The sequence below is a fragment of the Anopheles maculipalpis genome, chromosome 2RL (assembly GCF_943734695.1).
Source record: "Anopheles maculipalpis chromosome 2RL, idAnoMacuDA_375_x, whole genome shotgun sequence".
Lineage (NCBI taxonomy): Eukaryota > Metazoa > Arthropoda > Insecta > Diptera > Culicidae > Anopheles > Anopheles maculipalpis.
The window spans coordinates 89,314,936-89,327,249 of NC_064871.1; the positions used below are offsets into that span (position 1 = coordinate 89,314,936).

At 42.7% G+C, this 12,314-nt stretch overlaps 2 protein-coding genes across 9 annotated transcripts in view; one reads left to right on the forward strand and one right to left on the reverse strand.

The window, feature by feature from the left end:
- LOC126567906 (atypical protein kinase C) overlaps positions 1–12,314 on the forward strand; it is a 162,340-nt gene that overhangs the window by 132,993 nt on the left and 17,033 nt on the right. For all 8 annotated transcript variants that reach the window (XM_050224262.1, XM_050224260.1, XM_050224261.1 and 5 more), the window contains exon 3: positions 2,630–2,680. In XM_050224262.1, the coding sequence (XP_050080219.1) occupies positions 2,630–2,680 (51 nt within the window). The remainder of the gene's footprint in view (positions 1–2,629; positions 2,681–12,314) is intronic.
- LOC126568310 (apyrase-like) overlaps positions 1–12,314 on the reverse strand; it is a gene marked incomplete at its 5' end in the record, with an annotated part of 350,971 nt that overhangs the window by 111,753 nt on the left and 226,904 nt on the right. The gene's annotated exons all lie outside the window — the stretch shown is intronic.

Here is a 12,314-nt window from a genome sequence, read left to right on the forward strand (position 1 = left end):
GAAGCTATAGTAAGTAAATATCTAGAAAGACCTACTCTAATAGGAGTGCATGTCGACGTACGTTGCCGTAAAATTGTGCGCAAAATAAAGAGTACGCTTGTTGGACGTTGCGTACTTCGAGTATTTGCTGGTGTTCCACATCGAGGGCTTGCTTAAAACTTCGGACCAAAATCGTCATCTCAGTTTGAAACAATTCCACTATAATGTGCATCAAACTGGATGCAGCAAACCAACTTAACGGAATGTAACTACTAAACCATTCGATAATAATTCGAATTGTGGTCCTATCCACAGTAACACCTCGAAACTGAAGTTGAAAATCTTCATTGTTCCAGTTGGTGTGCATGAATATGCATTGATTAACGCTAATCGCTACAATGATGCAGATGATCGTCCAGTTCCATCGACGGTAAACACCCGCACGATACCGATGGGCCCAATCATATTTCTCGCCGTACGTTCGATCGTTAAAAAATGAGCGCAGTGCATCTATAACCCGACCGAACTGATTAAGCATACACAGGCGAACAATCGTTAATGTAAACAGCAGCGCAGATCCGATAGTTATAACTGATGCAGCAAAACTTGAACCTTGAGACAGTTGCCAGTACGCTCTGTACGCGAAAGAGCCGTACGATAGCAGGACGAAGAAATGAATAAGTTGCACTAGTACTCCACCAACTGTTCCAATTCGTTCGAAACACTGCACGGGATTTTCAAACAGATGCAGCAGTTTGAAGAGAGCTTGGATCAGCGCGAAGTAGTCAGCATCCGGGGCTAACTTAAACGTACTAAGGAACCACACACGGACGATCGTTGTCCAACGATCTACGCAAGACATCTTCCTCGTGTGGTTCACCGACCAACAATTGGAACGATCTCGGATTGTAAAGCTTCCAATGCGTGGACGTTTTCAAACTAAATTGGTTGATAGAAATCTAATACCGATACACCATTGGGAGAAGTTGTCCATGATGCGAATTCAATCTATTGGTATATGCCATAAGCCACGAATGCTTCTTTGTTTGGTTCAATGCTGATGTAATTTACTCATCACCTGTCCCAGCAGTCTTTAATTAACAGAGTCTCCGATAGTATTTTAAATTTCCCTGTGTCTCGGAATGAATTCTTTCACTATACCTTCTGCCTACGTGTGTACTGTTTTGACGCAGGTTAAGCCATAAGAAATATCCTTTTTCCTAGAGGTTTACCATCAACATGTGCATTAATTTCCATGTGAATTCAAGACGATACAGCGTTGTTGAGGGTTGCAAGTTCATCATTTCACTCATTTGTTGCTTTTTCATCTATATTAGTTTGTTTGTAGTGTAGAGTCGTTCTGGTCGTGAAATGGCATATATTTTCAAAAGAAAAATTAGAATAGAAGTGATGCTTATAATTTAATTAAGTTGGTCCTTAGTCAAACGAAACGAAAAACAACGATGAAATTTATTACCAAAATCTTTGCCTTTGGCTTTGGAAGCTTAAAACTGCTTCCGAATGCATTCTTGGTCCAAATTTGTCAAATAGACAACAAATGACGATGATCTATCGATGGGATTTGTAGCTCCGAATAAATCGTTTTTAAGTTTTTCCCCACAGGAGCAACAAAGTGTTGATCACAAGAAATTTAATGTAAAAAATGTTCTTTTTTTATTTGGATTGAGTTGATAATAGAACGGCGAAGGACGGGTACCGGTGCGATGAATTGCCGGCAATTTGTTATAGAAGCTTTTAAGCTTCATTTATGTCTTCGCTCTATCAGTGCGCATCGAAAATCGTTTCCTCTGTGTCAAGAGAGAAAAATGGAACGGAATTGACCTTTTTATAAAAAAAAAGTTACAGAAAGATTTTTTGGATCATTTTTATATTCTTCAAAAACCCATTGACATGATGTCGGTGGAGTGAATTCACCTTAAAAGAAATCATAATAATTTCATTGTACTCTACATCCTTGGAGACTTAATTACATAAGCACAAAACTGTGGTGCTGGTGCCGTGGTGGCATGGGTTTCAACGAATATCTCACAAAACTCATTCCTCGTGGGATATTTTCTCGTACCCCTTGAGTACTGAAAGGTCAAACAGGTAAAGTGGGTAATGAAACATTTCGTGGGCAAAGTTTCGCACCAAACGAACCGCGACTCGGAACGATGCTGTTCCCCCATCTCCCCCCAAGAGCCCAACGTGACTTAGAATGAAGCTGAGCTCACAGTCAGTCGTGAGGACGAAACCAATTTCGCAAAGTATTATTTACCGCAAGCCGTATCTCCTTTGCCGGACAGGGTGAGGAACGGCGAGGCGGGTCGAAGAATGTCGCAAAAGAATGGTGGCAGGAAATAATAATTTTTGTGGAGATATTTCAAGTGTGCTCAGTGAAAACTTCGGAATGAAATTGTTGAGCGACTCGCAATATAAAAGATTCCTGAAGCTGTTGATGATGCACTTAAAGTGTTTTTTAAAAATATTATTTATACCCTAGTTAATAAAATCCTTAAATAAATTTTAATGATACCGAAATAAATCTCTATCCTTTTGATATTATGGTTGGGGGATATTACAAAAAAGGTCTCCAAACCAATCAGCTAAATAAACACTAAAACGTTCTTTCCATATTGTTTCTTTCCAGTATTTCCAAATGTGCCGTCTGCTCCGGGGTTGTCCTGCGTCGGTGAAGACCGTAAGTATAGTCCCGTTCCACGGAACCGTTTAATAATAATCGTTTGTTAACAGTGCTCCGTAGACACAGAGCATCGTGGTCCTCTATAGTCTCTGCTTTTTTTTGTTTGGACGCTCGTTTTATCTACACTTGTCCGACTCCATTCACTTGGTAGTAGTTACTTAACATTCCGCCAGTTGCTGGTCCGAACAACGGCAGGATGCTGGCGGAAATTGAAACGATTCTTGGCTAAAACCACGCGCCCCTGCTAGAGCATCTGTGTCATCTCGACCCAAAAAATAATGGTCAACTGCAATCGCTGCTGCACACAGCCATTCGAAGGTTTCGAAGGTTGTGCTGCGGGGTTTTTCGAGCGCAAAATGCGTTCCAAATATTGCGCTCCGCTTGCTATCTACCGCCTAGCACGAAATATGGCAACTTTGGTTTCGTGTCGCTAGTAGTGCACACCATCTTCCGCGTCCCAGTTCTGGCACTTTTGCCATCAAATTTCTGGAACGCTGCCGCCGGTCATAATCATAAAATAGTCAACTGCAACTGTTACTACACAACCGTGTCCCGGCCGGCGGGGCTTTGTGCGAATGGCGAAGCGAAGAATAACGACCGACAAGGGCTCATAACTAGCTTCATGATCTTCATTAGGGTGAAGAAAATAAGCTTTTTACCAAGAAAATAAGGTACGGGCCGCTGATGGGTTTGGATGTTCGTATCCAAACCGTGGGGTGTGTGGATTTGCCCGACCGAGTAATCGTGGTGAGATGTCGCAGGGATTTTCCTTCTCCAGCAGCCTCCAACCAACTATGTCCTTTCGTGTGTATGTGTGTGAAAAGCTTCGCTTTTCGATAGCATATCGGCAGCAGTACGCTTCACGGCGAAACTACGCCAAAATGCTGCGACATTTTACGAACCGCCTGTGCCAGGTGGAAGGGTGTTTTCTGTTGCACCCGGCAGTCTGGAGCTATAAATTTTAGTTCCGGAATAAATCATAGCAGTGCATACCCCGGAGCACCCTTTCGTTCCTGAGGCAGTGATCGGTGCAGCTGCCATCCAGACTGGTTAGAAAAAGGCAGGTGTAGTAAGAAAAAAAAAATGCTGCAGCTAAAATTTCGAGCGTCTTGACGCAATCGCGCAATCGGTTTTGTGTGAAAATAGGGATTTCTTTCAGAAAATGGGGAACGATTTTCCACCATGCCAACAAATAGTTGGAAAAAGGATAATGCATGGAGGTGTTATTTGCACGAACACATCGCCACGCAAGGTGACGTGATTCATCGTCTATTTTCTGCTTTCGATTAACGCCAACAGCTTGCGCCAGTGCTGTCTAGGGTGGGTGAGTTGCCACTGTGCACTGGAACTGGGGTGTTTGTGGATATAAATCTTATTTACCGTTTCTAGGTGCGTCCCAGAGACCGGTGATGAATTTTATAAATGTGATAAAAAGTGGATAACATGTAAGGCAAGTAAAATTTGAGTATGATTTACTACAAGGGAAAGAGCGGCTATAAACATTTTCAAACCGAACAAGCTGTTCGTGGTTTTTGCAGAACTCTTTATTACAAAATTCTAGTAAATAACTAAGTACTCTCCTAAAGATGTTTATTCTATTAGCTCCACAGTTCCGTGCGACTACTTGCCATTCTATCGTTGATCTTGTCTTCATGAACAGTGTTGGCTGTGTGTGTTTTGTGCTCCATTTTTGTACAATAAATGTCGCTCTGAGGATTTTTTTTCACCATCTTCTTGATGCTCTGAGAAATCATATTTATTATTTTTTGTTGCTGTAAGCAGTTCAACCCCAGAAGATCCTGGGACCTGCATCTCTTCTTCTTATCTTTGTAAGGATATAACACGGTCCAGTAACTGAGTACTGGGCTTCCTGGGCCTTCGACTTCTAGTCCGTCATCTGGCACTGATTCTACAAGAGGCAACTAGAGGCGATATGTACATATATGAGGACCTGTAGACAGAAATTAAAATTATTCATATACTGTTACAAGGATTGAGATATTACTGATTTTGATGAAGTTTCTTCTTCTGTCACCAGGCATTGGGTATCTCAACCAACTATATAAGCCATAGTCAGAGATAAGGATAAGGACGATAAGGAAATGAGGTCCTGAATTCAGAGGTCTTAGCTCGCCTGACCGGTACACGATATGAAGGCAAATTAGGTGTAGCTGCGCCCATCAAACGAAGTATCGTTAACAATTTTAGTTTTGATTGTACAAATCTTTAAAAAATCTAGACTCTGCACAGAATTACAAGAAACCGTACCCTACTCTGAAGGGCACTTTTCAACAACAGCCAGAAAAGTTATTTCGGAAACGGTTATTGATTTAGTGCATTTGATATTACCTCGAATCGTTGATGTTGTTCTTTTATTTCTTCTGGTGCTAAGGCCCTAATAATCGATCATCCAACACCATACGCAATTACGGCGAACGACAATGGCAGGAAGCATCTTAATTGCGTTTGCTGGTGGTAAGCGTCAACTAACGCATGCCGCATTAGTGTACCTTACCGGATGGCGGAAGGCTAGTGTTAATCTCACGCGAATCGCTACGAACTGAAAACGGGGAAATTCGCTACCACTGTGGTATAGTTGTGCACGCCTCAATTAACCTCGTTTTCTACGTCGTGGCTCAAGGGTAAGGGTGAAAAAGGAAATTCCTGCCCTTGTGTCGTACGGAATGCGTAGACTTCGTAGATTCCTTAACGCACCTGGTCGCACCACAAACGTGACGGGTAAGCGCACGCAATGCAAATGAAACGCAACGCACCGGAATTGGAATATTATCTGCAATTTTGTGCGATACTGTGGTTCGGTAGATCGGACTAGAATGGAATTTATCGATTTTCAACAAAAGAAAAATATATGAAAATTATAAATTGTATTTTTCTATACGAGTTTCCTTCACTGTCACGGCAATAAAAAATGGTAGTTAAATTTGGTAGACAGTGCAGTTGGTTGTCGAAGTTGTAGCAATACGAATTTCTCCCAGGACTTCAGTGTTTGGCCGGCTGTTTTTCATTCTCAGGTGAAGTGGTCAATAGCCGGTACAATAGCCACCAAAGGATGGTCAAAGTTGCAGAGACGATATCGATCATTGCATCCTTTGAAGTTGGATGCCAAACGATAACGATGACTTCGGGCCATTCTCGTATGGTGCGAGTCTTGTGCCAACCTTCCCACACAATCCTTGGCTCTCCTTTCGAACGGTTGCGATTGCGGGATCCGATTGAATCCCGGTATGTGAGCTTCCTGTAGGCAAGCGCTTGTATGCGTATGATTCCATCGCAAGACTTAATGGACACGCAACTGAATAGGCGCTTCCCGGTGTGTGGTGCAGTGTGTACGCAGTACGTATAATCTGCACTCTATGCGCGTACGTGCGTGTATCCATTGCGATATATCCCCGACAGGGGATTTTCCAGCTGATTAAACCGATTCCTTTCCAACGCGCTAACGAGCCTCACTGTCTGTCTGTGGCGACACAATGGAAAATCAGTGGCGCAATCACAGCCGAGCCCACCTTGTTTTCCGCTTGCTCTCAGGAGACACCGTACAGTCACGAGGGGAGAGGGGACGAAGACTCTCTCGAGCGATAGTTTATTCATTTCTTAGGCTTTCGATGCTTGGGGCGGTAGGCAAACGCAGAATCTGCCGGCCGTACTGTGTACGTGGTATGGGAGCAGCAGAGCTTGCCGATTGTGTGTATTCGTTGATTTACATTGACGTTGATTGGTATCGCGCACATGTCTGCTTGTACATTCGCTTCAATTATGAAACGGTTTGGTAACACGTGATATCTCCGCGAGGACCAGTGATCCAGTTAACGGATTCAACGTTCCATGAATGTCCTGGTCGGGTTTTCGCGGTGGGCTTGAAGTGGGCTTTAACTGGAAGAAAGTTGCTGGAGAGAGCGGTATGATGGTTGCACAGGTGCACGGTACACGGAAGCAGCCATTTGAACCACTTAAAGAGCTTCCAGCTGTCCCCTTTGGTGGTGCTATTGTTTGGCGAAACAATACACCGTGTGTTGTTACGCCTTCGAGTGACTTCTTGAGGGATTGGTTTGATGCGGTAGGAAAATTACATCTGGGATTTCTCGTCGGTGTACACCCATGTTACAGTTCCGATTCAGCTACAATGGTAGATAGATAGAAAGTTAATTTATTGACTATACTTGCGAGCAGGCAAAAGGGTACCTTGAGATAGATAGGTTCTAAAATTCTATGCATCTGTCAAAATTTTGACGCAGACTATTACTGAGGGTGTTTTCGTTGGAGAGGCAACGGGTCAACTGGGTTAATTTTAGTTTCATTTGATGGACTTTCAGTGTTTGCGCAACGTTTATGCAGTAGGTGTCGAGCCGAACCGAACCAGGGGAAGGTACCATTTGTGAAATAGGCTTGAAATTGTAATTAAATCATCTCTTCTTGGCAAGCGAAGCATACACTGGATTATGCTGACCAATTTTCCGGGTTGCCTGTGGGAATGCGGAATCAAAACTGACTAAAGCAACACGAAGATAAGCTGCTCTACCGTGTACGTACATGGATGCGACTGTGGTACTGGACTGGACCCCCTCTGGCCTGGTAAAAGCCAACGAACGTCTCCTAGTCTAAACAAGCAGACAACTCTGCTAGCGGAAGGAAGTAATCTGCGCATTGTCTAAGGCAGATTGACGAAGGTAGGCTTCTTGGTCGAGATTCGTGTCCTGGAGCCATTTTGTGCTGTGTCGTCGATATCGTTCTCTAGGACTGGAGCGGTGTAAAATTACAGGAAATTTAGTGGGCCATTTTGTGGGTTTGGGCAACCGAGTAGAAACGATGTTTATTCATCTGATCTTAATTGGCATATAGTAATTATATGGATACATGCCATTGTAGGGGTTTGTTTAGTAGCAAGAGCAATGAAATATTAAGTTTAACAATTACGAAATATAGTAAGTGTAAAAATATGTTGAAAGTTAATACGGTGATTATCTGCCGATATTTGCCATGAGGCTTTGAAGGATTGCATACGATTTCTTGCGTACTTTTCCACCAGGCAAATTTTTTGCGACAATTCTCATGTAGTGAGGATTTACTATCCAACTATGTCGTATCAATAAGTCACCAATTGTAGACTCTTGATGCTAAAAATTAACAACTTTTTCCTTAAAAATGGTATAATCTACAAGTAAAAATAGATATAAGTTGACGCACATGTGATGTAAATTGTTCTTCGTGGGTCACTGTCACTGTCACTCACCATGGTCAAGAAAAACGTAAAACTCAACACTACTTTTATTCCAAAACGTAATGAAAGAAATAATATCAATTAAATAAATAAAACATAGCCAGAATCGAAAATATGCTGCATTTTTTTTATTGCTCGACGCAAAGTCTCCCCAGTGTTATCTGCAGCAGCCGCGCACGAACGTGCAAATTAAACATGTCGCATATTGATTTTAATTCGTTTACCATGTTTGAACTCCGAACGCTGCGTGCCTTTCGGATCCTGTTGGCGCGGACAGAAAAAAAAAATAATCAAACAACAAACCGAAATTGCCCTGAGGGAGAACACTATTGCAGGGCGGGTACTGTTGTTGTTTCTCGTAAGCCGTCACAAATTGCAAAGAATTACGCTTCTTTTTTCCTGCCCGGACATGATCGATAATTTGTTTTGTGTGTTGGAAGGGAGGATAGTGAAACAATGATAACATTGAACCATCACTCTTCTAATAAATGGATGTTTTCTTTCATGTTTCGAAAATTCTTTCACACAGTTTTTCTTCCTGTTTTGAGTTTGGAGCCAAAATATGACTTTATATGCTTTTTTGTTTTGTTTTTAAAATGGCTAACTTTCGCTACCATTTTTGTGTATAGTAAGCTTTCGTGAAGCTTTCAGCCATTATTTTTAGCACTCACTACTATGCACCGTGTCAAATATGAGTCAAAGTGCTTAGGTTGTGTTCTATGTGCAGATAAAAACGAACATTTTGTACCACCATTTTCTCCATACGCTTGTATGCAAATTGTGCCGCCGTGGAAAAGTTCCCCGAGCATAAACGAACGATGAAAGGTTATCTTCCTGTGGTGTGTGTGTGTGCGCGCGCTCGCTTTTTTGTTTTGTGGCACGTATAAAAATGTGTGAAAAATTACGAAAGGGGTCGAAAATAATAATTTTGAAAAAAATAGGTTGATTTTTTTTCTAATCGTCCCAGCAAGAGGCTTGGAAATATGTATAACGGTTAGTGGAATAGGGTTCTGCAAGCATGAGGGATTTTTTTTTCAAATTGCTACTTACCACCTGCCCTCCCTTTCTTCACTATCTGCAAAACTCTTTCACCCACATCTCATCTCATCGGTTGCTGGTTGGCCTAGGGCCAGTCGGTACGATTTCCTACCCCGACCGCCGTACAAAATGGGACAAAGTTTCGCAATAAAGTGGGCGGCATAAAGGGGGCACATGAGAGGATGCGCACACACACACATGCCGCAAAAAAAAAATTTTGCGAGCTTTTGCCTAGGATAAAGTCGAAAAAACTGAGAAGGTGACAAAAAATGCCCTAAAAGATTATCTCTAGCTCTGGCCATTCGTTCCAATATGTTTATCATCCATTAGGGTAAAATGTGCGAATATGTGAAGAAGAGAGCTGCGTGTGGCTGGGTGTGTGATTTTTGTGCAACTTTGCAGATTTTGTTTTTTTGTGTGTAGATGTGTGTCATAGCTACATCCTGTGTACTAACACTACTTATGCCCGTAGGCGCGGAGCATATAAATTGCAGTGGAAATTTGTTTATGACACTTTATTCGCCGGAAAGGCGATTCCTCGGCAGTCGTCCCCATATATGATGTGTGAGAATGAGAGAAAGGTCCCATATGAGAGAGAAGCAGTGGATCCATGTAGATAAATCAAATAAAGTGGTTTCTACAATTGATGTGCCTAGTGCCCGTAATTTTTTGTTCTTGTTGCAGCTTTACTATACCTTTAGTAGAACGTGACAGTGTCGAGAAGCTAATCGTCCGTAAAGCTAAAAAGGGCACTTTTTTATGCTTTTCGTTACATGATATGATTTTGTTGTGAGCAGCAAAGCGAAGCTTTACTTTATAAATTGCATCAAAAACGTGAGCATCGAGTAACTCTTTTCCAAGAGCTGCGCAAAGCTGTTCATAGAGATTTCCCCAATGCCGGCGAACGTGAAGCTAGTGGTTTGATCTGATTGGGCCGTAAGCAACAGAAACGTGCGCCTAACGTGACGATATTGCGACGCAAGCTGTTGGTCGGTTGGGTGCATCCGTAGCATCCAGTCGAAATCGTACACTACGGAGGCAACGCGTGGTTTCTGTCGATGGAAGAGAAGTTCATATATGACCACGCGCTTGCTTTTCTGCGAATATTTGGTTCATAAATGAACACTTACCAAATTCCTCAAGTTTTCCACACTTCGACAAAGAAAGAAGAACTCCGTTAGGAACACCGTCATGGAGATGAGGTACACGATGGAATAGCTGGACAGTCCATGCGAGACCAGAATGAAGCAGCAGTCCGCAATGACAAGATATGTGCTGTAGTACTGGACGTAAGCAATTGGTCCAATAACTTCCTTAAGGTGTTGAAGATTGCTAGTGACAAGGAGACTGCTGAAAGTTCTCTGTAGCCTTCCCATTACCGCTTCAAATTACTTACGCCGATATGTCCTCGAGCCGGTACATGTGTGGTCTCAACCGATCGATAATATTGTCCCAAAAGGCATCGCTCTCGTGCTCAGGACGAAGATGCCTACCAACCTCTTCCAACGACTGTACCAGGATGTCGATTTCTAGCTGAAAGATGCACATCAGCAGATAGCACACCATAAAGCCCATACAGTACGTTCCTCCCCAGAACATCGTTAGCACACCGTACACCACCTGTACCGGCCAACCACCAACAGTTGCGCCCCGGTACTGTAGCATAAAGTCTTCCAGCGTCATCACGTTCGTTGCCGTAAAGCAGACAATCTCGAAAAAGTTGATGCCCATAACGGCCAGCACAAGTCGATTCGTTCGGCGATAGAATTGTGCCCTCTTCGCTACGATGTCCGGATGTTCTCGCTGGTACGTGTGATCGTTCAGAAAGGTTTGCAAGCGTCGCATCAGTGGATAGTGCCATTCGAGGATTGCCACGCGCAGTATAACTGCACTAAAGAACCACAGCACACCGAATACGATCGCACTGCTTAGGCTGTCCTGCCAGTGGTGCAACACCCAGTGGGTTTTGTAGATGTAGCTCAGATAGATCAGCACGTACAGTGCTCGATACAGATACCAGAGGGTACGATCGCGCCAGCTGCTTGCCTCGTAATGGAGTGCGTATATTTTTTCGAAATATCTCTGTATGATGAAATAATCGGAGGACTCGGTGTAGTGAGAAATGCGGTGCAGGAAGCTTTTGAACCACACGAAGTTCATCTTGTTCACCTCTTTATGACACTGGTAGTGAGTTGTGGATAACGTATCGGCTATATAAGGGAAGAGTTGAATCTGTTTATCTGCTACTATAGTAACCACTTCGGTGTGCATAATTAAAACCAATAGTGGAAGGTAACAAATGTCACACTTTGTTTTATTGCTGGCTAAATTAATTGCCATGAGAGTCTAATGAATGCCTGTGCAAAACGGTCACAAACTTCACACGATGGTGGTTATAATTAAAACGGTCAGCTGTATGCTTTGATCTTCTGATCGATTGATCTTTGGTGTTAATTATAGCGCGTTGATAGCACACCCCCGCTGTTCTGGGTATTTGTTTTCCCACTTTGATACGCTTAAATATCCTAGTTTTACGTGATATAGAGGCAACACGTCAGTTTCATTATAAATTTAAAGACAATTGTTGAATTTGTGATGCAAAAAAAAAACTTTAAATCGATCCTGTAACAGCTGGTTCCGTTGTGATTTCTTCATGCAAAGTCATTATCCTTAATGTTTTAATTTAATAAAGCATCCGTTTTAGCAGGAAAATCGTTCATATTCAGCAAAAGATAAATCAACACAAAAGTTCGCGGGAACAAGAGAATCTCTTATACAAACCAAACTAAATGGACGAAGTAATAATCGAATTTAATTCCTTTTTTTTCTACGCTCCATTTATTAGTTCAGGAATTGTTGAGCCACATGCCAGATTTCGCTCGACCACGCATGCATGAAGCTTGAAAGATGGCACGAAATTGCTGGTTTACTTGTTGCTCTGCCTTCAGCGCACGACGAGAGCGAGAAAAATCAATTGAACAAATTTGGTTTTCACTTCACCCGAAAAAAGCAAATTAATCAGCTAGCACAAACATGCGGAATACACTTTCACGATATTCCTCAAAAACCATATCCACCAGTGAACGAATCCTGGCAGACTAAATCTGCTTTTTTTTTCTCCGCTCAAATCGGACCACCAACTGTTCTACGGCTCCAAAGACAAACACAATAAGCTGCCGAAAAGTTTCTGCCATCCCCAAGGTTCCCGAGGTTGAAGCTATCTGCCGAAAATGGATTTCGCCGTACAGACCGGCCGTTCGTTGTGACGAGGAGATGATGGATGGGTGGATGGATAGGTTTTTGGCCTAGCCCGGATCGACCTTTTGGCGCCTGTAGGCCGCTGTTGCATCTGTG